This window comes from Sorghum bicolor, chromosome 1 (assembly GCF_000003195.3).
Source record: "Sorghum bicolor cultivar BTx623 chromosome 1, Sorghum_bicolor_NCBIv3, whole genome shotgun sequence".
Classification (NCBI taxonomy): Eukaryota; Viridiplantae; Streptophyta; class Magnoliopsida; order Poales; family Poaceae; genus Sorghum; species Sorghum bicolor.
Window position 1 is genome coordinate 5,641,663 of NC_012870.2, and position 26,165 is coordinate 5,667,827.

The 26,165-nt window shown below is 46.3% G+C and overlaps 2 protein-coding genes across 3 annotated transcripts; both read right to left on the bottom strand.

Annotated features, from left to right (window-relative positions):
* Nucleotides 1,534-5,689, bottom strand: LOC8084179 (leucine-rich repeat receptor-like serine/threonine-protein kinase BAM1). The gene is made up of 2 exons (XM_002466333.2): nucleotides 2,840-5,689; nucleotides 1,534-2,409 (listed from the first exon to the last, which is right to left on the bottom strand). Exons 1-2 carry the CDS (start codon nucleotides 5,448-5,450, stop codon nucleotides 1,928-1,930), a joined length of 3,093 nt encoding a protein of 1,030 aa, XP_002466378.1. The 5' UTR covers nucleotides 5,451-5,689; the 3' UTR covers nucleotides 1,534-1,927.
* LOC8084180 (kinesin-like protein KIN-8B) lies at nucleotides 11,876-20,990 on the bottom strand. Of its 2 annotated transcripts, none has more exons than XR_002449393.1 (16): nucleotides 20,246-20,990; nucleotides 20,073-20,150; nucleotides 19,870-19,986; nucleotides 19,006-19,091; nucleotides 17,969-18,113; nucleotides 17,323-17,418; nucleotides 16,757-16,848; nucleotides 16,267-16,368; nucleotides 16,040-16,186; nucleotides 15,814-15,964; nucleotides 15,605-15,667; nucleotides 15,296-15,532; nucleotides 14,896-15,000; nucleotides 14,706-14,819; nucleotides 13,938-14,616; nucleotides 11,876-13,368 (listed from the first exon to the last, which is right to left on the bottom strand). XR_002449393.1 is itself a non-coding variant. In XM_002466334.2 (16 exons), the coding sequence occupies exons 1-16, from the start codon at nucleotides 20,291-20,293 to the stop codon at nucleotides 13,342-13,344; spliced, it is 2,175 nt and encodes a 724-aa protein (XP_002466379.1). In that variant the 5' UTR covers nucleotides 20,294-20,990; the 3' UTR covers nucleotides 12,957-13,341. The 2 variants fall into 2 exon arrangements, 1 of the variants encoding a protein (XP_002466379.1); XM_002466334.2 differs by having other exon boundaries at nucleotides 12,957-13,368; nucleotides 14,050-14,616.

The window sequence follows — 26,165 nt, forward strand, 5'->3', positions numbered from 1 at the left end:
CGCAACAGTGCTCCAGTGAAGCTGTGGTCTTTGGGAGTTTGGGTGGTGGCTGGTAAGAGGTACCATGGTCCATGGATGGCATCAGACCAAACACCCTACCTGCCCTTTCACTGTTTACCGCACAGCCGACGTTTACCACAGGTACAAAAGCCACACAGTACTACCATTTTCCACCACTTCCAGGCTTCCAGCTTCCTGCCAAAACATTTCCGCCTTTTCCTGCTCCTTGTCTTCTCCACCCACGCACTAATAAAACAGCTTGACACTCGATTCATGGTCATGGGAATTGCCGGATTCACAAGGAGCTCTGAACTGCCCATCATCAGTTCAACACTGCCTTGGCTTGCCGGATTGCAAGCCAGCCTCCCTCCTGGAACTCCTGCTGGAGAGCCCAAACTACACACCAACACTGCCTTGGATCCTTGCATTAACGCTTCGCTGAAGCATTTTGAACACACACCAACTCCGAAGACTCCTCCCATGTGCTGCACTGATCTCGCCATTTGCACCCCTCTCAAAGTACTTTTTTTTTTCAGATTCTGAGGCAGCAGTAAGTAGTGTAGTGCTGGTGGTGCTGCTGCCCAGGGAGAATTCGGCCGTGCGTGGTCCAAGCTAGCCGTGTTTTGGACAGAGCAATGGCAGGCACCGATCAAAGTGAGGCTGAGGCCCGGTGAAGTGAGGGCGAAGGAAGCGTTGTCCACCCCGGCGGCAGGGACGACACGACGAGCGCGGCTTTGGCAGTGGATTCGCGCGCTCACGTGGTGGTAGGGGCTTGGCGGGCCTCGTTTCTTCTCTCAATGAGGTGGCCAACCACTTAGCCAAAACTAGGGCCTACACTGCTCTGGAGAAACAGCGACAGCGCACGCAGAAATCGCAGGAGGGGCCATTGTTCAGATCAAATGATTCCCTTTTTTCTCTCTTTATTTTCCTTACTTTTTCTTTGCAAAGAATTCTTTTTCGTTTGCCTTTTGTCATCTGCTTTATGGTGTGTTTAAAAAACAAAGGTTTTTTTTTTTCAGAAGATCATTAGCCATTGCTGCAATTGAATGAATGTGTGGTGAGAGCGAGAAGAAAAGGGTGTTTATTTTGCAATTTGAAATGCTGAACGTTGATTGATTCCTGAACCTGATAGTCACTCTTGATCACCTAACAATAGGATATGGACAGACCTATGTACGAACTAGTTGCATCATCTCAGTAAGCTAGTGCACTAGTACAGTAGTACTTGATGAGGTGATCAGGTTCGTTCTCTTTGAACAAATGCTTCACTCGCTTTCACTTAACACGGACGGAAGCATCTGCTAACTGCTAATCTGCACCTGCTGTTGACGTTACGCAGAGGGCAAAGCATCTGGTTACCGAGCCGTTTCTTTCATGCACTCCTTTGAAATTCTGGCCCAGACATCTGCTTTGAAGAGATGCAGATTAGCTTCTTTTGTGCAACAACAAAAGACGATAAAAAAAGTGAGAGAAAGCAGCAATCAGATGCTGTGGTAGGGTATCTATCAATTCATCTTGTAAACAGGCTTTTTCTTTGGGACCAATGTAGCTTAAGATCTGACTTCAAGGCCTTTAGTTATGGCCCACTTCCAGTGTTTACATAGAAGCAGAAAGCACTTAAAAGATCTTAGTTCCACAACAAAGATTCTGGCGCTAAATTTGACAGAGAGTGCACTTGATAATTCAGTGCCTACTAATATTAGAGAAGGGAAATGAAAGGCTCTAGCAATGTAACTCAACACGCTACAGACTCATACTACATTGCAGCAGCAAATGAACCATGGCAAACTGGAAACAACCAGCCAACAAACTTGAATATGTACAGCACAGGAGCCAAACTTACTGCATCCTAAATTACGACCTAAGCTTGAGAGATTGAAGTGCAGATTTTGCAAGGAATGGTAAAATTCTTTTCAATTTTGGTCACTCAGATGCTGATGAGATCTGGAGGTGGTGATGACGGAGAGCTTGTTTGCTGCTGCTGATCTCTCGCTTCGACCGTTGGTGCTTCATTGGTCTCAACTGGTGCTGGATGTAGAGGACTGGATGCAGAGCCGTCACCGGAATTTGGAACATCCTCTCCTTGCTTGTTAGCTGGCTTTGGAAGCTCACTCAGGATCTGCACAACCTCCCTCATTGTAGGGCGCTGCACGCTTTGCTCCTCAGTGCAGAGCAATGCAACATAGAAGACATGCATCACCTCTTGCAGCGGAACAGTTGAGAGCCTTGGGTCCAGGATCTTCATCACTTGTTCTTTGCTTGAGTTTGTCATCATCTTTGCCCACTGGACAATGTCAACACCATCACCAAACTCACCTACAGGCTTCCTTCCAGTGACAAGCTCAAGAAGCACAACGCCAAAGCTATAGACATCACTCTTCTCATCGACCTTCAGTGTGTATGCATATTCTGGATAGTTACGGACAACGAAGAGCAAGGTCAATCAATTGGAAAAATAGAATTTAGAAGCCAATAGCCAAACATTTTGTAAACCAAAAGCAATGACATAGATGTAGAGAGAAATACAACAGAAGATACACATAAAAACCCATTGAACATTACAATCCTGAAGGTGTAATCAGACATCATAAAGATTCCACAGAAGGTACAACAATGAAGTAAACTGATCTTCAGTAAATGTTAACAAGAACTAGTAGAGAGAATATTATAACAGAAACCATGTGGACAAGCACTAATATTCATCAAACAGTATAACAATGAAGTTTTATAGCTTGAACAATGTAATAACTATAAGCATTCTAAACTTATGATGCATCCCGATATATTCAGATGAGTACTCTATTCAGATTGAACTGGATCAGGAAGGGTTGATTTTTACCTGGCGCTATGTAGCCATATGAGCCAGCGATGGCAGACATGCATTCAGATGCCCCCGAGTCCTGCAAGAATTTTGCTAGCCCAAAGTCGGCCACATGAGCTTCAAAGTTGGAGTCAAGAAGTATGTTATTTGACTTGACATCCCGGTGAAGTATCAAAGGTGAACAATCATGGTGCAAGTAGCAAAGCCCTTTGGCTGCCTCAATAGCAATGCTGTACCGAGTATCCCAGTGCAGGTGTCCACCCTTCTTGCCATGGAGCATCTCCCCAAGGCTGCCATTGGGCATATACTCATAAACCAGCAGGTTAGTCTCGTTGTTTGAGCAGAAGCCTAGCAGGCGCACAATATGACGGTGTCGAATTCTACCAAGTGTTTGTATCTCTGCCGAGAACCCATGATCATGTGATGAGCCACGGCCCATTGCTGGGAGTCTCTTCACAGCCACAAGTTCACCATTCGGCATTGCCCCCTTATACACAATCCCAGCACCACCTTTGCCAATAATGTTCTCCTCTTTCAAGCAATCCAGCACATCATCACTGGTGAAGTCCAGGCGCTGGAATGCAGTGAGTTTCCATACTCGCGCTTCACTAGCTTTCTTCAATGACCGAGCCTTCAAAATCGCCGCCGCAGCAAATGCAATGGAGCAAATCAACAAGCCGAGGACAATGAGCAGCTTGACTGTATTGGTCAGCCCACCATGGCCATGGGCAGTCTGGCCAGCACCAGTGATGCCTGCACCGCATGGACCGAGGTATGGTCCACACAGGCCTGGGTTGCCAACGAAGGATGTGGCATTGAAGTAGCTGAACTGACCAGTCCCTGGCACGAGCCCAGACAAGTTGTTATACGAGAAGTCGACCGCCGTCAAGCTCTGCATCGTTGCAATGGATGGAGGTATCTCTCCATCAAGGTGGTTCCTGGACAGGTTGAGGTAGTTCAGTATTCGCATTCCAGAGATGGCCGGAGGTATCTTCCCAGAGAGGTTGTTTTGGCTCATGTCCAAGTAAGTGAGAAGCCGACATTTCCCGATCTCCGGTGGCACACCTCCCTCAAACTTGTTGCTGCTAAGGTCAGCCTTGGAGAGCTGCTGCAGCCGCCCAATCTCCGGAGGTATGGCACCAGAGAACGCGTTCTGATCAAGAAGCAGCTTCTGAACACCAGAGAAGTTCCCAAGAGATGCAGGCAATGCGCCGGTAAGCTGGTTGTTGGACAGGCTGATCTCGCCAAGGTTAGGAGCCGCAGCACCGATCACAGCCGGGAAATTACCAGTGAGAAGGTTATCTTGCAACTCAACTTGAGTCAGCTTCGGCAATTCGAATAGCCCCTTCGGAATTGAGCCATTCAGGTAGTTCTCCCCGAGACGGACGCGGCTCAAGGACTTGCACTGGCCGAGTGAGTCCGGGATGGCACCGAACAAGAAGTTGCCGAGTGCGATGAGCGTCTGCAGCTTGCCCCCCGCACAGAGCTCCGGCGGCAGCGTGCCGGTGAGCTTGTTGGACGAGAGGTCGAGCAGCTGGAGGCGGCCGTTGCGGCCGAGGCTTCGTGGCACACCGCCGGTGAAGTTGTTCTCCCACAGCTGCAGGACCTCGAGGCTGGGAAGGTCGCCGACGAAGTCGGGGATGTCACCGCGCAGCTTGTTCCGGAACAGGTTGAGCAGCGTCAGGTTCTTGAGCTCGGAGAAACTCGCCGGTATCTCACCGGTGAGCGCGTTGTTCGACAGGTCCAAAGAACTGAGGCTCTTGAGGTAGCCCAGCTCCGACGGTATGCTGCCGGTGAGGCCGTTCACCTGCAAGAAGAGTGTATCCAGATTCTGCAGCCTCCCGAGCTCCGGTGGGATTTCGCCGGAGAGCCCACAGTTGGCGGCGTCGAGGCGGACGAGCTCGGTCAGGTTCCCCAGCTCCGGCGGAAGACCACCGGTGTAACTGTTGTAGTAGCCAATGTAGAGCTCCCTGAGGCTGGTGAGGTTCCCCAGCTCGGGCGGTATCTTGCCGGAGAGTTCGTTCCCGGAAACCGCAAGGTACTGCAGCCTGGGCCACCGGCCGTACTCCGGCGGTATCTCCCCGGAGAAGAAGTTGCCACCGAGGTGCAGGTGGCGGAGCATGGGCATGTGCGTGACCTCGAGCGGCAGCGTAGCGCTGGTGAGGTTGTTGTTGTAGAGGTCGAGCACCCGGAGGGCGCGGAGCCGCGCGAGCGCAGGCGGGAAGGAGCCGTTGAAGGCGTTGTTGGAGAGGTTGAGGTGGACGAGGAGCTGCAGGCGCGCAAGCGACGGCGGGATGGGCCCGTAGAAGCCGTTGGCGGCGACGGAGAGGCGCTGCAGGCCGCGGAGCCGCGACAGCGCCGGCGGGAGCGCGCCGGACAGGTTGAGCCCGGAGACGTCGAGCCCGACGACGACGCCGCCGGACCCGCGGGGCGCGCAGGTGACCCCCGCCCACGCGCAGTGGTCGGAGGAGGCGACGCCCCATGACGCGAGCGCGCCGGTGGGGTCGGATAGCGCCGCCTTCGCGGCGAGCAGCGCGTCCGCGTCCGCGTCCGAGTCTGTGCCGCCGCCCGCCGCGCCGGCCGCGCCCGCGGCGAGGGCCAGGAGCAGGAGCAGCGGGAGGAGACGCATTGGGTTTCTCTTTTCTCGGGCGCGGCGGCGGTGGAGTGGAGAGGGAGGAGAAGAGGGGGCGAGAGGCGGCTGGGCTCACACTCTCGGCGAGGAAGAGTGCGGACAAGAGCGTGGCGAGAGGGGTGCTGCTGGGGCTGGGCTCACACTGACACTCTGCGTTTGAACGGCTCTCGCTAAACTATAGGATATCGATCAATCAAGAGGAAAAAAATTGAATTTTTTTGGTTCTTTTGGGGCTGTGTGTGGGTTTCCTTCTGGGGGATTGGGCTGCTTTTATAACGTGATCTTGGGGTCTTTCGGTATCGAACGGATGGATGGGCATGGGCAGTTTTGACTTTTGGCTAACGATTAATCCATTGCAGTACTCATGGAGTGCTAGTAGTAGTGTACTCGTACTCTCGTAGTAGTTCCAAATTTTTTCATTTTAAACTGTAAGAAGTTGTGATACATCAATTTATATAGGGAAATGCATCCTATATATAATGTATGTCTACATATGTATATAACAAAATTTACCTACAAACCTAGTATATTATAATTTAAAATGAAGAGTGTAATTTTCTTCTTGAATATATGTTTCTGTATTTAGAACAAATATAGAAATAAGAAGGGTGTATTTCCTCTATTTTGTGGGATCGCTTTTAGTCAAAATAGAGCTATATTCATATTGTATTTACGAATTCAAGATAAGTTTTAGCATTTGTTATGAAAACTAGTATTTATAAAAAAAATAAAAATAGAAAATCCTCCTGAGGAGCACCGAGAAACTCATGAGATACTTTAACAACTTTTAACATATAGAGTAGGTACACTAAGCTTTGTCATGACCCATGATGTTAGCTTAGATTTTTCGGTTTTCATCTATATTTGTTTGTTTCAGATTTTTAGTATTCTCACTTATCCCTTCATGTTAGGGCAAACCTAGGTAACGTCGAGTGAGGGCATAATTAGAGATGTCAATAGGTAAATGAGTAGTGATCGATGGATTTAGATTAGATAAATGATGTTTGTCACCTGAATAGAATGCAAAAATCAGTCACCTATAATTTAGCAAGTCTGTTGTACCGACGTTCGTACTATCGGGTACAATACGTCCTTAGGCACCAGCCGCGCATTCGAAAAATGTTAATATTATCTAGGCTCTTTATCATCATTGATGCCTCCATCTGAGGCCTTGTTTAGTTATGAAAACTTTTTAGATTTCGCTATTGTGACACTTTTGTTTGTATATGGCAAATATTATTCAATTATATACTAACTAGATTCAAAATATTCGTCTCGCGATTTACACGTAAACTGTGTAATTAGTATTTTTTTCATCTACATTTAGTGCTGCATGCATGTGCCGCAAGATATGTGACAGGAAATATTGAAAAAATTTTAGATTTTGGTGGGAACTAAACAAGACCTAAATAAATGACAAGGCCTCCGCGCATCAAGAAATGTAAGGTTAACCTGTAAATTATCCTTGTTATGCATCCCATCGATCCTTCGACTTGGTTTCTTTTTCCATGAGCAAATACGGAAGCACAAATACTCTAGTTAACAGGCTTTACCGTCCGCTTCCGTGTTTTTGAAACATGAAATGGGCGCCGCAACCGCGACTTGCTGAGACAAGGTCTTGTTCAGTTTTTGAAACTTTGGTTTTTTTTTTACTATAGTATTTTTGTTTTTATTTGACAAATATTATCGAATCATAAAATGTATATTATGAATAGGATTCCATACGAATACGAGTAGGAGTCCCACCCAGCCGGCCATCCCACACATCCTACGCGCGTGCGTGGGTGATGGGTCGTCCGTCCTCGCGTGGTCCTGGTCCAGCCAGCAGCACTCGCCGATCCGCGATTGCAGTGGCGTGGCGCTGCGATTCCCCGCCGGCGAACGTGGCGCGCGCGCGCGAGCTCGTTCGCCTCATCGCCTGCGTTTTTCAATACGGGACGGCGAGGCAAATCGCATCGCATTCACGGCGGCCGGCCTTCAAAAACCTCACCAATAACTCTGACTCCTCCCAGGACAGGATCCCAACTCCTCCGTCCGCCGGCCCGTCCACGGCACCGATACGTATCGCTACGACTGCGTGCGCGCTACAGTCCACGAGTATCGACACTGTGCTGCTGGTACATATATGCAATGCAGTGGCTTGCACTCCAGCAGCGTAGCGGCGTCAGCGTATGCTACCAGCCATACGGCGACCGTCGGTGCATTGTATACGGGTGGTGCATTCAGAGCTACGCTTCATGGCTCACCTGCAAACTTGACCCTGCAGCTCGAGATCTTTCCGCGGTACAGTACCGGTCTTGTCCGACTGCTTGTATTTTTCTCAGCCTTTTTATTACGCGCCTGCGTTTAAAGTGCATAAATCCATATCATACCGTAACAAGGGTACATTAACAGCAGCAATCTTATAGCCTCACCAACAATGTTGACTCGCGGGAAGCAGCGGCGGGCGCGAGACGTGAGTGAAACGCCGTACTGTACGTGGCCGTTCAGCTCTGCTGCGTCGCTCCCTCCGGCCCACGTTGCATGAATTTCCCCCTGACGCGGCACCAGTCAACTTGTTGCATGCATGCATGCATGCATGCACCGATGCACGACCATGCAAGTGGGTCGATGATGGCGCGTGCACTGCACCAGGGTCGATCTTGCATGCTAATCACGGTCACGTCTTGGTTAAGTACGGTTTGGGACATTCGGCCAGGTGGTGATCATTCGTTTCCTCAGCGCTGTTTCGTTTGGCAGGGTTTTCTTGCAGCAGTACTCGAGCACGCTTGCTCCCCGTCGCGCGCTCGGCAAACAAAGCGACGACACATCATCATTGTAGCCCTTGTAGGGTAGGGGTAGTTCCACCTCTGACTGGCAGTGTGGGCCCCAACTGCTTACTTGTGACGCTAGAGGACGGTCAAATCGCCGAAGCGGTGGAGCACAGCCGGACAGCCCGCCGGAAGCCGTACCCGTACCCTTCTTCTTCCGCGCGTCGCTCCAAGATTACTCGCTGTTCTATTCTCGTCGGAGCTTAATTATGCGCCTCGTAGTGGGAGAGGGAAACTGCCACTGCTACTACTACTAGCGGTCAGTGTAAAAGACTGTTTTCGACTGCCGTATATGCTTTCAGCGTCAGGTATTCAGACTGCAGTTTAACTAGTGTTAAAAACAATACTCCGTACAATACTTATTATGTTCTTGGCATTGCAATTGCAGTTGCCAGTAGGAGACTTGGACTCTTGGAGTGATGAGAACACGAATATGCATCTTGCCCTCTCTTGAGGCCTGCTTAATTTGGGCCTTGTTTAGTTGTGAAAAGTTTTTAGATTTTGACATTGTAGCACTTTTGTTGTATTTGACGTTCTATGCTCAAAAGATTCGTCTCGTAGATTACAGATAAACTGTGTAATTAGTTTTTATTTTTATTTATATTTAGTGCTCCATGTATATGTCGCAAAATTCGATGTGACGAAAAATCTTGAAAAGTTTTTGGATTTTTGGGTGATCTAAACAAGGGCCTTGTTTAGCTCACCCTGAAAACCAAAAAGTTTTTAAGATTCCCCGTCACATCGAATCTTGTGACACATGCATGAAACATTAAATATAGACGAAAACATAAACTAATTACACAGTTTAGCTGCAAATCACGAGACGAATCTTTTGATCATAGTTAGTCCACGATTGGATAATATTTGTCACAAATAAACGAAAGTGCTACAGTACCGAAAACTTTTCATTTTTCGGAACTAAACAAGACCAAGGCCTCGGTTGATAGGAAAAATAGAGGGGGAAAAATTGCTACTGACCATGCCTTTGGTTTGCAGGCGGAATGGGTCGTGGTAATGAATAGTGTAGAAGAATTTTCTTTGACAACTATTCTAGAGGGGGAAAAAAAACTATGTGAAATATAGCACGCACTCAAGCTGCTTGGTAAAAATCCTATATTTTACTGTGGTCTATCCAAATGATCTTCGTCTAAAATTCCTGGGTTTTTTTCTTCTAATTCTCCATTTTGCAACTGCTTTCATGTAACATATTCCTGTTTTTCTTTTCTTATTCCTGTGTTCCAATGGAGCTGAATGTCTGATGACAGGGGCGAGACGCAATATCATCGTCAGTCTACTCGCTACTAGACGGGAATCATCCACCTTTTCTGTGTTTGCAACCTTGCATCAGCTGCACCCACACTCACCAAACAACACACCTTTCTATTTTTTCTCGCCTAAACAAAGAGAAAAGGAACACACACACACACACACACACACACACACACACACTGATCATTGTCACAGTAGCAAAAAGGAGAGCTACACTAGTAGCGACACCAAAAAGAAGCTCAACTTTCTCCGTTGCTAATCGATTGTTAAGCTGGTGAATGTGAAGACACATTTTGATCACCGGCTCGGGCAGGGCAGGGTAGACACTACGGCTAGGCTAGACAGGACAGGAGCACATGAACATGAAACCCTATTGCTGCCGTATAGGCACACTGCACCTGCGGCTGCAGGCGCCGGTGTCCGGTGACGGTGAGAGCTAGCTAGTGAAAGCCCTGGACCTCTGGATGGAGCATAAAGAAACCGGGCCTAACACAACAAAGGCACAAAAGCACAAAAGCTCGTCGGGATCAAATCTCGATCAAATCCTAAAAACCTTGCACGAGTTCGGCAGAGAGGAAGGCGATCCGTGATCAGAGTGTGAGTGCGAATCGTGATGCAATTCTGAGGCCTCGATCTGGACTGGACCGGTGGAAAGGGCCAAGCCAAGGCCCTTTGCCCCCACACGCGCCCCATGTGACGAGTTTCCTCGGTTCCTCCTGCCTGCCTTGAGACTGGTGCGGTGAAAGGAGAGGAGAGATTCTCGCTGCTCCTGTGCTAGGCGACCGTGGAAAAAAAGCGGGTGGTTCCAAAGCGTCCTAAATTGGTGGTCACAACCACGTCGCGTCCATCGAAATTTTGACGGTCTGCTCGTGCTCAGCGCGACTCATGAGGCGGTCCGCGGGCGGGCCGCTTCGATCGGCCGCCCTTCAGCTAGCAGGACAGCAAATGATCGATCATCGATGCATGCAGTTTCTTTCAGCAGCATGCTAGCAAGCGAAATTTGTGGCTGTGACACGAGTAAATTTTGGTGATTGACTAATAGTAGTAGATTAGTGTTTGGCTTGGCCAACGTTTTTCAACGAATTGATGAATTGCACGGCCTAGGTTAGGGTGCTGATTATCAGAGAGCCTGTAGGTCCTAGAGGGACGTAAACAATGGTGTGGTAGCGTAGTGTTTGATCGTAGCGTAAACATCTAGTAGCGCTACGCTAGCTGCTAAGCATGCATAGGCCTGAATGAATTAGTAAAAGAGTCTTTGGCTTCGCTCGGCGTAAGGGCCGGCGCCACTTGCATTGCACGTCCCGAGTGGGGTGCATTCTGTCCCCTCTCACGTTTACTTGTAGTACGACTGTACGAGTACGTAGTATATCATCAGACACACGAGATGCACGAGGATAGCCATCATGTTTTGGACCTAAGATTTGTCTCGTCTACGGAAAATATCTGTACTTCTTCCATGAACCAGTAGTACATAGTATATAGTATATAGTTTGCCCTCCTTTTTGTAATTTGTTTTACTTTCTCTGCATGTAAGTTTATTCACGTAAAACTACTACTCTATAATGTTACGTACTTATGTTACGTCAGTTGAAGGTTGACACGACACGAGGACGAAAGCATGCATCCAAATCAACACAGGGGCTCGCGCTTACACGAAACCTTCGTCTTCGTCTACGCCTCTCGATCAAATCGCTGCCTTGCATGGCTTCTTCTTCGTTCATCCTTCACACGCTTGCTAATCGCTAGTAGCATCGTTTGGACAAAGACACGCACATACAGCCACAGCATGCAACAGCTGCACAGACAGAGGGTAGAGCATGCAGCAGCCTTGATTGCCCGTAAAGATGGGACGGTGCTGGTACTTACGATCTTTCTTTAGTCTAATTTAATAAACTAAATAGATATTTTTTTCTTAATTTTTTTATTTAATTTATTTAGTTAGATTAGAGAAGAATCGCAAGTATCTATTTGGAGAGCCATCTCCATCCTTAATTGCATGCCCGTCTGACCTGGCTAGCCATACCCATATACTCTCTCTATTTCTAAGTAATTGTCTTTTTTTGTTACGATAATGTAAGTATGACTAGCTTTATGAAAAATATGTGCAATATTTGTATATTTGAATAAATTTATTATAAAAATAGATTTAATATAAAAATATATTTAATAATCTATCTAATAATAAATATTGTAATAAAAATATAATATAATATATATAGTTAAAGTTATTTCTTAAAAAACAAAAACGACAATTATTCGTAGATAGAGGGAGTATTTTGCGTATCGGAGAGCTCCACTACCACTAGGTTGCAGGTTGTTTTTTGGTCTTTGGACCATGTGTAATCAGGCACGAACAAGTCCACTACGAAAAGTCTTAGGAACAGGTTAACACACCATGCTATGGCCTGTAGATACATGCATTCCCTCACGTGAAAACCATGACGACCTCCTCCAGTGACAGTTGAAGTAGTACCATTAGCATTAGCAGCAGATAATAAAAACGCTGCGAGTTGCCGTAGCCCACGAGCTGTCAGTGCAGTCCTGTAGACTCCGGCAGGGCAGGAAAGCATTGGCCTCTGCCCCCGTATGCAGTTGCAGGTCTGAGGTCTGTAGGTCACGGCTTGCACGCCTTCTTCTGTTCAGCCTTTCACCACGGGCCTGAACCTGACGCCCTCACCCACCACCGATGCAGCTGTTCAGCACCGCACGCCTACAGACGCCATGGCCAATGGGCCAGGCTAGTTTGCCTGCCAGATCCCACAGCCTACAGTCTCTACAAGGATGAAGGATGTGTCACTGTCACTGTCTCTACAATACAACGCATGGCTACTCCAGTACTCCACTCCACTCGCTCGTGTTTTGCGGTAATCCCTGTCTCACTATCATCTTACCACAGTAATAAACCTGCTGAGCAACTGTGCTAATCTATACAAGGATGAAGGATGTGTCACTGTCACACCACCTTTGCAATCGCAATCTTGCAATATCTCAAAGCCACCGGAACGGAATGTCAGTCAGGGCCAGCCCTTTGGTTGCGCCGGTGACAAGCTACAAGCCAGGCATGTGGAATGTGTAATGCGACTGCGATGTGCGCGCCGTGCGGCCTCGGCTGCCTCTGCCTGCCGCCGCTCCAGCGTAGCATTCAGCGCAACTGTTGTGCAGGAAACATGAATGAGAGAGGAGGACCATGCCCAGCGCTGCTCCTGCTTGAATGTGGTCTCCAGGGCAGGTGAGCGTCAGCAGGGCTTATTCAATGATCTGGAGAGGGGAGATGAGATCCTATTATTCCCACCACATGCTACTGTAGCTCTTGCCTGTTCATCAATCACCCAACTCTATCCTGATAATCACCCGGCAGATTTGGCATCAGGCAGCTTGTCATACCAGCATGTAGAGGATTATTAGTATACTGAACCTGAAGACCAATCTGAAAGCTTTTCTCATTGGATTTACTGAAGAAGGGAGAGAACCGCGGCAAATTTACAGAGTTCTTGGTCCAAAAATCAGATTCACCCCCCAGCAACCACTTTACAAAGGAAGACGGAGACAGATATCTTGAGGAGAGGACTAGCATCTACTACTGTACAGGGTGGAGTGAGCAATGTCAGCAGGATCAATCAAAATGGCCGTGGGCAAGGCAACAGCTCCGGCGAAATCTACTACTAACATCTCTTCAGATCTCAGGAACCCCGGGAAACGTCGGTGGTAGACAGAAGATGGTGCACACAGCGACCAAGGTTAGGAACATCAGACAGGGCCACATTGTAGCCATCACAGATGTTTGTGTACCAGAAGGATCTCGAGGCCCGTCATTTCCTTTCCATGGACCACAGATCCTGCACAGCAAGAAAAATCTTTGGTCAGTTCATGCAAAGGGTCAAACAATCTTTACATTTCTAAGGCAAATCTATTTTATTATGAGCTACGTCCGCAAGCATCATATTCTGTGGTCACTTGTTCTACATGATAAATTAGTAGGTTGCATAGAACGACTTGCAGTTTTGACACTAAAGGAACAAGTGTGAATATTGTTTTTTTTTATCTCAATATGCGTGAATATTCTGGTATCTACAAATTAGTAGTCATAAAGCATAGTGTCATAAACGTGATTTATATGGTAAATCTTTGCAAGCCATTTTTTCATTGTAGTCCATTAGTGCTATGGAGGGACTAACAAAGTAACAAATATGGCAAGTCCAGTATTAGATTCTCCAAATTTAGATAGAAAGCTGGGATCATTCCATGTTTGGTAACACGTGTTTAACTTGGGAGCAACATTAATCAGTATGTGTATTCTGAGGACTGCTGCACAATGGAGGAAAATAGGCTTAGATACAATGCAGAAAGTGAAGAAATTAAGCAATCTGAAAGGAATACTAGGCAAATAATAGTAAGGAGATGTCACCTTTTCTTGTTTTCTTTTTCCCTTTGGATTCTTGATAGATGAACTATGTTTACATGGCGTGATATGCATTATGACACTTTTTTTAGCAGCTCGTGTAAAGGAAACAGTTTACCTTTCTATGCACACTGAAATCATGACTGCCAGAATGTTCCTTCTTGTGTTGGGACTGTGCATTCTCTGTTTCCCGGTATACACTGCTCACTTCCTTAGGTTTTTCTGGTGTAGAAAAGAATGTCATAGGTCTTCCACTTGACCACTGTTTTCCATCACCAGAGTAAGGCGAGCAGCCAGACATCATGTAGTAAGAACTGAGGTGCTCCTGCCTACATATGGTGGGTGTCTCATGCTGATTTTTCAGCAAAGACATAGTGCTGAAACCATGTTGGAAAAAGCAAGCAGACGGAGAGTAAGACTCTGACTGCGGACTAGGAAATGACATAAACGATGGAAACCGCCTATGAGGTGAAAAGGAAGGTGGCGTGGTAACATCTGGGCTTGAGCTAGGCAAAGGACATCCTTCTACGGTTAACCCTTGCTTTGCAGCCAATTTTAGAATCTGCTTCTGGTTTAGCCCCGTTCCATAGAGAATGTTCCACAGGCTCCTTAGAGCTTCCCTCTGATTATGTATAACTTGATCCCGCATAGCCATTTCAATTTGAAGCTCAGCATTAGTCATTCCCTAAAGAGTAAATTACATATAGATAACATGTGAGATGTCACATTCTTATTGTTTAAATCGGGAAAGACTAAAAAGCTTGAGTTACTTACAAGTAGTCTGTACTGGCTGAGAATGTGCAGGTAGGTTTTATTGCCATTGTTACTGACGGCTTCTTCAATCATATCCTGGAGTTCTCGCCTGCGACTCTCATTCATTTCAATGTCCTAACGGGGAAAAAATATCCATATAAGTTTGGCATTCGGGCAACTAAAACAGAAGGAAACAGAATAAGATTAACACCTTTCTATATCCAGAACCAGCTTCATCATTATCACGGATGTTGTCAAGAATGACTTGTCTCCTTGATGTTAAAGCTTGGAGAACTGCAGAGTCCATTTCTTTCACCTGTACACAAAATTCTCAGTGTTCTGTTGCAAGACTGTTGTCTACAATGATATACAAAAGGTATCTACTGTTACTCCATTATATGATGCTGTAGATTTCAAACCACTGCCTTGGCAGTCTGTTTGGAAGGGCAAAAGATAGCAATAGCTTGGGATGTCCTATAAACCACATGGTTTACTGGAGAAAGAAAGGGGAACGGAAAGGTCTCCAAAGTGGTTGGGAATAGCACATTAGAGGTGCTTTTTGTTGTATTAAGATCTGCAGAATAGGAACTTATTTGAAACTGATCACCAACCTGATGCCTTGCAATAGAATCGTCAAGATGTTGGAGTTCCATTCGGTTGCGCTTATTGGTTTCTTCGAGTTCAAACAGAGCCTTCTGAAGATTTATGCGTTCTTGAACATTCTCACCAGTTTCCTGGCTCAACACATTTAACCAAGATAGCTCACTATCTGCAGCTTTTTCAGTAGGCTTTACACTTAATTGATGCTCCTTCTCAGCTAATTCCTTTTTCAACTGAGAAACCTCAACCTACAAAATCATGTGACACATTTAACTATGATAAAATTTAAGTTAGATCATTTGTTTCTCATTATGGCAAACCTGAAGATTGTCGATCATCCTCTGATAGTCTTCAACATGAGTGTCAAGTGTTCCAATATTTTTCTACAAAAGAACAAAATAGATGATACTCAGAAGTTCTATTGGATTTGGACAATGCTTATGATTAAGCAATAGGCGTAAAAACTGTTGTTTGACCTCTTAATTTGAATCTTCTAAACCTATGATTCAACCAAAAAATGAACACTTACATGGACATGTGTTTTTATCTCTTTAGCACGGTCTGCGTACTTGAGTGTATTTGTTGTGTGATGATACTGATCATCAGCTGGTGATATTGTAGCAACCATAACAGTTCGAGAATTACCAGATAGCCCATCCTTTAGAATTCGAGTTAATTTACTGCAAATAGCTGCCATTAGCTACCACGTAAATAAAAAAAGTCCCATTTGATTAAATTCAATACTTGAAACATACCTGTTGCGATAGGGAACATAGGCAAGACCTTTCTTGTTTTGCTTGCCTAGGGCATTGATGCAGTTTGCTAATGCTAGGAGTGACCGATTGATGTTGGCTCCATCTCTAAGCTTTTGCCCAAAGTTGTTTGTTTCGGTGGCCCTCTCACTGCTCAAAGAATGTAGCGTTACAACTTGCTTTCTCCACAAGAATGAATTAGACTAGCAATGAAACAAAATTTCTGTTACCTGCCCGCAAGATCAACCAAGGCAAGTTTTCCACGAAGAACTTGGTTACCATATTGACCTTTCTGCTTTCGCTTTACGGTAATCTCAAGCACAGCATGTGACCTTGACAAATGAAAAAAAAAAGAATAAATGACTAGAATCACATTGCTAGATATTACAATAGATGTGGTTATATCCAATATCTATGATTCAAAAATTTCCATACTTGTTACAGAACTATATCCATCAATATTTGTATAATTTGCTCTGATCTGGAGGCACTAACATCATAGTGTGTACATCCTTCTTTTTTTTTCCAATGTTACAATTTCTAGGATTGCTTTTCTATTCTTACAGATTATCATTGGAATTTCTATGCCTCATACTGTTGTGGGAACAACCTAGCAGGAAGAAGTTCTGGCACACAAGATATCAATAAATCCTTCAAATAGATAAGTAATGAAGGCATGGACATTTAGAAAAGAAAGAAGATTTGAAAATTATTAAATACCGTGAAGAAGTGGCATTTGCTTCTGTACTCTCTGTCTTGCGCCTACTGTTGCCTATGTTCAACAGCTCAAGAATCCTATCTGCAGAGTGAACCTAGCAACAAAATAAGATTGAAGTTCGATCATGCTTTGATATTGAAGAAAAAATGAAAGTGGTGTATTCATTTTTACAGTACAGCATGGTGTGTATACTGTATATTTATATAACTGAACAATGACAGAAAATGGGAAAACACATCATTGCACAAATGAAAGGTACGATCAAATAGTTCTTTTAAAGAAAAAATTATGAGGCTGTCTTGGCAAAACATTAATTTCTTAAAGACAGAAAATTATATATCACATATTACAAGTACAATATGTTTATGAAGGGTTCAGGTCCTCTCTGTCAGCCACTTAGATGCAGTGACAATATTCCAGCCATAGAAAAGATGCCGATAAATTTAGGTGTTAAAATAAAGTAGATACAAAAAGTTAAAAAGTAGAAAGACAGACAACTTCCACTAGCAGACGGTATTTAATTGTCATTAACATGAAAAGTTAACAGAAAACAAAAGTATTGAAATACCTTAATGCTTCTCAATCCAGCAACTATTATGCCATGCTCAGGATCTTCTCGAAGCTCCAGGTGTCCAGAGGATCTCTCAAGCAAATCATAGATAACCTAGAATTCAGGAAAATACCAATGGTACTATTTCAGAAAGGTGTGCACTGTGCAGTTATAAATGGCTAACCGTGTGCCTAGCCGTTGCTAGCCGCTTGTGCTTTTTATGGCCTGTTAGAGTAACGCTAATCAAAATAAAGGAAATTTAGCATACTAGAAAAGAACAAACAGTTATCATGCATCCATAAGTAATATGATCATAGTTTATCTTTCTTCATCTCTATTTTGTCCCAGTTTTGTGCATACATCAAGCTGAAAACATCTCTAAAGAGGAAAATAGCCTAGACAAAATGCCTAGGTGCTAGCCTGCTAGGCGAGCAGTGCAGTACCGTCTAGTGCCTAGGCACCTACTCCATCTGTTTCTTTCCTTTAAGGCATATTAGGATATGGAAATGTCTTTAGAAATGTACGCTGACTGTCGTTTTCTCTTACAGTGTATAACCAATTGCTTCAAAATCAATGTCATGTCACTATGCTAGAATTATGAAATAGAATCAATTGTAACTCTTTCAAATCCTAATACACCATACAAAAGGAACAGAGGGAATACCTCATTGTACACTTCCAGATATGAACATGAAACTTCAAATGTATCCTTACTGTCGTTCTTTTTTATCAGCTCAAAAATTGTACGAAAGCTAAGAACCATCAGGCCAGGATCGCTATGGGTTCCAACCATAGTGTAAGTTTTGCCACTGTACAACCACAAAAATAAATATATATATATCAAACAAAACATTATCATGGACATTTAACCAGTACCAAAGAGGTACTTCCTTCGTCCGTGAATGATAAGCATATTTTGTTCAAAACAGCGTCAAATTTTATAAATTTTGACCAAAGATTGGTCAAACTTGCATTAACTGATTTGTGTTCAAATTGTCTTTCAGATGATATTGATTTTTTTTAGAAATTAACAACATATTTTAAGAGAAATTAAAGGTCAAAATCTACTTTCTATGACTTTTCCATGGTTAAAATACGCTTATTATTCGAGGGAGTACAACAGAAGATCAGGAAGAAATAAACTATCTGCATCCCATTGATGAATGTGGACATATGGTTTAGCTATTTTTCAGTGATGAAAGTTTCAAAGAGTAGCACTGCCATAGTTTAAACTATATTATGATGAAGAGGAGGATAGAAACTTAATATATAAGTCAACTGAAAAAATATCAGTAACAACAAGCTAATTTAGTTAACATTGAACAGGATTAGGTTATAGATTTAAATAAACATAACCAATGTAATGTGAATGCATTCTAAGACAGATATGTGGTCAGCCATGATTATTTTGATTACATTGATGAAATTTCAATAAATACAGTGCAAGCCCATGCATAACATTACCACAAAGTAGTAGTTACAAACACAAGAAACTAGTATAATGTGCTAAACTTCAATGGGCATATCAGATTGAAATTCCATACAAAACTCTATACTTTTTATAGAGATTTGCAATTTCAAATGTGCAACATGGTAATTAATAATAGTAACATAGAAAAAATTCTGAACTGCTAAGCAGCATATCAGTACATCACACATTGTTAAGCAGACAGCAAGCAACACAATACAGTTAACTGATACCTTCCAGTAGAACCATAAGCAAAGACTGTCGCATTGAGGCCTTGGACTACACCAGCAATTGTAGAGGATATATTCCTATACACGTCCTGAACATGAATAAGATCACAATAATGAAAATGTGATGTGTGTAAAGTACAAGAACATGTGACGTGTCCCAGTAATTAGCTGGCAAGCACAAGTGTGTAATCACCCAGAGTAGGATTAGCCTACATTTTATACTATAGGAATAAGCAATTTATTTATATTCCTTGTAATATTCTGTCCTCACAAAAAAATATAATTAATTCGTAAACCTAGAAGATTAACAAAAGTTCAAGCAACTGATTTGTTGGGTCAGTTTAACACATGCTTCCAGTCCTGGTATACATTCGGTCGAAGAAACATCTGAATTGAAGTTCAAGGGTCATAGTGATCAATAATTCAAAATTCAATAGTACAACAAAACTACTGCTTTGAAGACATCTGCATTAGACCTAACAGTAAGTCTACATCACGGGTTAGCTATAGTACAGACTGAACAAAAGCTGCTCATTGGCCCTTTAGATGCCAGTATCCCTACTAGGCTAGTACCAGCTACCAGTAGTTTGTATATGTCAAGTACTCCGTAGCATTGTTTTAACAACTGTCCAAAGCACGAGACACTCCTATTGAAGCAATTCATAATAAAATTAGTTGGTGGTTTGGTCTTTCAGAGCATCATTTCTAGGGAAGCAAGAAATGAGAAGTTAGGGTCTAGGGAAGAATCCAAGCTGAGATGAAGATTTCGAAAAGTTGCTATGTTGAGCATCTGAGCGACTGAGCGCAATGTCAAAAGCAGGCCAAGCAATTACTGATGAGAGCAGATCAAACTTCACTATCACATACCGAATTGGAGCATCCAGGCGCGTACACATGATCGAAGGTATATCTCCTTTCCTTGGTCCGGTTCTGGATGAGGTCCAGGTAGTCCTTTGACAGATCAGGGTCCAGCACAACCACAGTCTAGGAGAGAAACGCGTGTAAACCATCACATTGCCACCACCAATTGCAAAGAGCAAGCGCATCAACACGCCAGAGGCGCGGGGTACCTTGTCATCAATGACCTGTATGATATGCCGCGAGCGCCGCTGCTCGGTGTCGGTCAATGGCCTGCACTTGACAGCCACCTGCAATTGGAATGCATCATCATGATTACAATTAAGCAGCGGAATGCAGTTTCCCAGGAACTAGTCCGTCCCACAGGAGAATGGGAATGGCGTACCTGTAGCGTGGCCGTCTGCTTGGACGCCGGAGCTCGTATGCTCGGCATTGTCCGGGAGGAACCTTCGTGTCAGCTGGGACGAGGCCTCCAAAAGGATGCGGTGTTTTTCTATATCTACCAGAAGAAACCAGTACAATCCCGGCAACGCTTCGGAATCACGCCACGCCGAGGCGGCGGAAAGGCAAGGCGCATCCCTTCCCCACCAGTCACCAGCAAAGGCGACCGCGAAAAGGAGGAGCTGCGCTTGGCTGGCCACCAACCTCGAGCCCCGCTCGCCGCCCGCCCACAAGAGAGAAGAGAAACAAACAAGCAAACGCCTCGAGCAGCCACGGACCCGACCGCAAGAGCAAAATGCCGCGGCGACCCGGCCGCGTCCGCCACAATGCGATCTCGCGGCGCCGTCCCCGTGGCACCAGGAACCAGTCGGCCGGTCTGAATTCTGAAACGCTCCCGGTTCCGCCGCGCTTCCCCCGGCCGAAACCGCCCCCCACGACCACGACACACCGGTTACGCCTCACGCGAGGGGAAAAAAAGGAAAATGGGCAGTTCAGGTGTGGTTTGGTGGGTGTCACGACGGCGAGGAAGGGGAAGGTACGGATATACTGGAGCGGGAGTAGATGAGACGAGGGAGGCAAGGGAGGAAGACGGAGGGTGGAGATATGGAGAGGAGTTGGGGAGGAGGACTGAGGAGGTCGCGAAGGGGGCGGAGGTGTTTTAATGGTGGGCGAATAATTAATTGGCGGCAGCTGTCGCGGCCGCGGCCGCGGCCCGCGGGGGAGAAGGCGACACGGAACGGGAAGGGGCCAAGGGGGGCGAGCCGCGAGGTAGGGGTGGGACCAGTCCCGGCCCGGGCCCGCCAGCGCCAACGGCCATCTGCGCCTCCGGTACACGACGACGCCCCCGGCGACGGCGAGCCTGCGCTGCCATTCTGCGGTGATCCCCTGCCACTGCCAGGTCTCGCCTCGCGGGCCGTCTCGTCTCTACTCGCTGGTCTGGTCTCTCCCGTCGCCTTCATGTACGTAAGGGTAAATCCGGAATTGGATGCTACAGTATTAAGTACGGGAGTATATACCGTATTACGCTACATTTCCGTTACGCTGTACTCACTCTATACGGTTGTCGAATGTATTGAAACGCACAACACAAATACCTCTCCCGTAAGCGACCATTAACAGACCTTATTGCTTCAACATAACCACGAACCTGAACGTTTTAGCGTGCGGGTACTAACATTAGCGGCAATAAAAACCAGCCGTAGTAACGTAGTAATTGAGCGGAAGAAATTTGCTAAGGTCATTAAGACATTATTAACCGTTGGTGTCATGTTGCCATGTCCATCCATGCATGTGTAGTTGCGTCCATCCGTACACACTTTAACACTCTGCAATGCAGGCGCTGATTGGCCGCCGCTCGATGAAAATGTTCGGAGCTGATGGTGCACCACTGCACCAGCAATTCATCGTGCCCTAATTTTATTCACTCTTATTAAGTGTTGATTACCATGTCCATCTCGACGTTTAACTGCCTGCCAGTACTGCTAGGTAGTACGCCTACACGCTAATTTCGTGGACCTCAGCGACGAGGCTGATTAGCCGAATAAATTACTATGTTCGTGCGACCTGTAAAAGTGACCAAAAGCTAGTAATGTCAATTTGGTTTTTTTTTTCAAGAGCATTTTGATTTTTGAAATAAACTACCTGATACTATCTCCTCGCGGTAGTTTATTTTGAATAAAAGAATGTTGCATGCATTATAGTGCACCTAACAACACGAACATGACCTTTTTTCTGGTGACGAGGCGCGATGCAACTGTGCAGTACACGTGCACGCTCTGTTCCGACCCACTTGATGAGCTAGCGGATGCCCCAGCGGCCAGCGCGCTGTACGCCTGTACCTGACAGCCCGCCTTCTGGACTTGAACTCGAATTGATCAAATCTTTTTTAAAACACCCGTGAAGAAAAGTTAAGCGTCCAACTACAAACTGGACCCGTGGTCAATCATGTTCATGTTTTCAGAATTCAGATGCTGAAGGCGTCAACATGGCTGGCAGACATCGAAATTCGAAAGTCAAATGTGCTTGGAGCTAAGTAGCCAACAGCGAGTCGAGCACGTTGAGTTTTGAATTAAACTCGACCCGGGATTTTGAAATGCCTCCATCTCCCTGAAAGTTTAAGATTCCAAGCTTCAATCCATTTCATGCGTGGTTAAACTATCTCCAACAAAGAAGGTAAAACGTAACCCAAATGTATAATATGTACTCTATAGTGTTTTGCGTTCCAAAATCGGACTCCAATGCGAGACGTAAAGGAAGCACACATTTTGCGTAAGAGAGGAGAGGAAACACAAATACGCATCATCTCTCCCTCACGACGTGACACGGCCCCTTCTTCCGCGCACTGTCTGCCTCACGCCGCATCGCGCCTAGCCACTGGAGTCCATGGACAGAGCACACCATCGTCGCACTCTCACTCCAACAACGGCTCCGTTAAGGGTCTTCATTTTGTGTTTCAATTGTTAGAGTCAGTCTTACTGTCTTAGGCCTTGTTTAGTTTTGAAAACTTTTCAGTTTTCGGAACTGTAACATTTTCGTTTTTATTTGACAAACATTATCCAATCATGGAGTAACTAGACTTAAAAGATTCATCTCGTGATTTACAGGTAAACTGTGTAATTAGTTTTTATTTTCGTCTATATTTAATACTTCATGCATGTACCGCAAGATTCGATGTGACAGAGAATCTTGAAAAGATTTTGGTTTTTAGGATGAACTAAACAAGGCCTTACATAATTTGATCTGCACTACATGCTGACCTCATGCCACGACACTCCACGTCAATATTCGTGCACATCGGGCGGGTGAGCAGCGTAGTAGGACTGTAACAAGTGATGAGTAGGTGGTGCTAGTACGATGCCCATGCGACAACGGAGTTGGCTCGTGTGCACGTACGGTACGGATCCCGCGGCCTAGCCCCAGGAAGGACCCCAGCCCGCGCATGCAATAATCAATCACGGGGAGGGGAGGCCACCAAAGCGCCAAACGGAAAGCTGCCACCCCGGTGGTTGACGCGGACGCCTCCTTTGGCACCAGACAGCCTCCTCCCACGGCACTGTTCCGTTATTATATTCCGCTAAGCGTAATCGCCAACAGGCCCAACAAAAAACAATCATCGCCACAGGCAGACACAGGGAGCTTTCGAGTTTCGCCCACGCCGTGCTCACGCTCATCTAATCACAGCCGAATCATGACGCCGATGGTGGCAGCGGTGCGTGCTGGGATGGAATCTAGCGGACGCCGCTTTCTGCCCACCGCTACATATATTTTACTGCCTGCCGCGTGCCGCCGCGACCGCGACGGTGTACGGGCACATCCACATCCATGATCCATGTTTGTCGGCGCCACCGCGGTGGGCACGGTCGGATGCCCACTTGCCCGTATATTCTCCATCCGTCGCCTCGCCGTCCCGTGGTCAGGCGGTGAGCGGCGGCAGTAAAGCATCGCGCACGCCTGTGTTTCCGTGCCTGCCTGCGTGGTTACCCGCTGATCCGCCACGCAACCGCTCGGGGACAGGTCACAGACTCTCAGGAGTACAGGACCCCTTCGTCTTCCTGGCATCCGTCAACTCACGGGCGCCGACCGGCGACCGTGCCGGCCTGAGGTGCGTTACTCCGGTCACGGGAGGAGGAGGCGGCGAACCGGGACGGCCTAGAGGCTGTGAGCCGGCGAGCGAGGGCGAGAGCACACGACAGGACAGGGACAGCACACGCGGCGCGGTAGCGCGGGAGCAAGCTCACGACAGGATCGTCCACGGGCGAGTAAACAAATGGAGCAACTTGGACCTGCCGAGATCAGCACGGCAGCAGATGCGGTGTGCCTGTGCTCGTGCTGCCACCGCCTGGCCCCGATTGCGCGAGGAAGGTACATCCGGTGAGTTGGACTTGGACACGTCCGGCACCAGCGTCTCCCAGTGGCTCGTTCGGGATCTTGCTAGCAATTTTTCTCAGGTTTTGTTATGGCGACCGTACACCCACGGCGATCTCACTCGGATTCGCCGCATCGTCGGGGTACGGGGTACCCGAGATGGATGGCCGATACGGTACCCACCGGCCACCGGCACAAGAATGATTCCGGCCCCTCTTCTGCTCTTCCATTCGGGATCCGGCAGTTGGGCCGCCGTGCACGATCGACCCGGGATTTCATAGGCCAGCCCGGGCTCCGGACAGCGTCACGGTCCATCCCGCCCACCGCACGGCCCAGCAGGTCGCTGCCTGTCGCCGCCCCGCAGCTCGCGTGCCGTGATGTCCCACGAGGGGTTGGCAGTTTGGCACCAACACGGCCCGTCCCGTCCCCTCGTCCGAGCCGCGCGACCACGCACCAGCCGCCACTGCTCGTTCTCGTTCCTCACTCCCCCCAGTCTACAGATAGGATAGGGGTCTCGGCTGCAGCCGGCTCGAGGGGCCTCTGGGATTTACGCCGAGAGCGGCGGCTATTGAAGCGGAAGCGTGGCACTCAAGCGAGCGCGGACCAAGGACGCAACGCACGTACGTACAGTATTCCTACGATCGAGCTAATAAAACGGGGGCCGTTAAGTTGGGTACGTGCGAGCAAGATACACATACCCCCCTCTGCGTGCCGGCATCGGATCGGGCCGGACGCGCGCGCGGTACGGTGAGGAAGGCCGTGTATAGCAGGTTTTCGTGCTTCGAACATGTACAGCAAGCGGTCCACCAGCTCTTACACTGTGTTTTGGACACGGCTCTCCGGCGCTGAGCACTACTTGTCCTGTCCAACTTTACTTGCTCTGTCATCCAACGTTGCTTGTGTTCGGAGAAACGCGAGACTAGAGCCCACAGCCCAGCTCATCAGTCATCAGCGATTCAGCGTCTGTCCTCTCGGCTCCTCTTCTCCACGGCGCTCATCACATCAGTCATCAAAACGTTATGCGGCTTCCTCCACGGCGCTCACACGCCCAGCAGGCGGCGGGCTGGAACAGTGGATCAGAACCAAATACGGAAGGAAGCTCCAAAACTCTTGGTGGGCTCAACTTGTTGGGCCTCCAAAATGAAACGAACGAAGGTGCCTTTTCTCCGTGCCGTAATTTTCTTATTCTCGATCAAATATAAAAATCCAGCGCAGTCCTTCATTAGGAAAACAAAAACTCAGCGCAGTAGAGCGCACAGGTTTAACTATTGATTCTTGATCACTCGCTGTGTCGGAACTCGGAAGCGCACTGCTCGCTTATCGGCTTATGCACCTTTTATACGTGACGGAGAGACCTTACAAAACGGCTATAAATCACCAATCACGTTTAGGCCTTGTTTAGTTGAAGAAAAAAAATTGGGTTAGGTACTATAGCAATTTCGTTTGTATTTAATAATTATTGTTAAATTATGGACTGACTGGGCTTAAAAGATTCGATGTAAAAAATCTTAAAAAAATTTTACAAGGCCTCACAGTTCGACAGGTACACTTTCCACTTGCCTGATGTACACACGACGGCGACAGAAAACACATGCATGATTATAGACAAGACTGGCCCATAGTACAGAATCCAATTAGTCAGGGTCTATTTGGATATTATTTTTCACAGTGATTCCACGTTGTACACTCTCTCTATTTCAAAACTAGAAGATGTTAAGAGTTTTGATTTGCTATTTTCCATAGATATATGCTCCCTATATTTAAAAAATGCAATTATAAAAAGTGTGCCAGTCAAACTAGTCTAGCTTTAATCAAGTTTATACTAAATAGTATTAGATTTATGTCTTAAAATAAATTTAATATGTTTTATAACTAACCTAGAGATACTTATCTTGTCTAGGGAGTGTTAGTAGATTTTCGTATAATTTTAATTAAAGTTGAAACTTTTTGACTTCTTAAAATAAAATATATATTATATCTAATTATAATATATTTTTTCT

What these genes read in the sequence shown, in the direction of transcription:
- LOC8084180 (XM_002466334.2), bottom strand. Translation starts at nt 20,293, where the DNA reads ATGCCGAGCATACGAGCTCCGGCGTCCAAGCAGACGGCCACGCTACAG. An exon ending in CTGGTTCTGGATATAGAAAG is followed by an intron (nt 14,820 to 14,895) that starts GTGTTAATCTTA and finishes TTTCCCCGTTAG; the next exon opens with GACATTGAAATGAATGAGAG. An exon ending in ATTTCAGTGTGCATAGAAAG is followed by an intron (nt 13,369 to 14,049) that starts GTAAACTGTTTC and finishes CTTGCTGTGCAG; the next exon opens with GATCTGTGGTCCATGGAAAG.
- LOC8084179 (XM_002466333.2), bottom strand. Translation starts at nt 5,450, where the DNA reads ATGCGTCTCCTCCCGCTGCTCCTGCTCCTGGCCCTCGCCGCGGGCGCG. An exon ending in ATATGGCTACATAGCGCCAG is followed by an intron (nt 2,410 to 2,839) that starts GTAAAAATCAAC and finishes GTAACTATCCAG; the next exon opens with AATATGCATACACACTGAAG.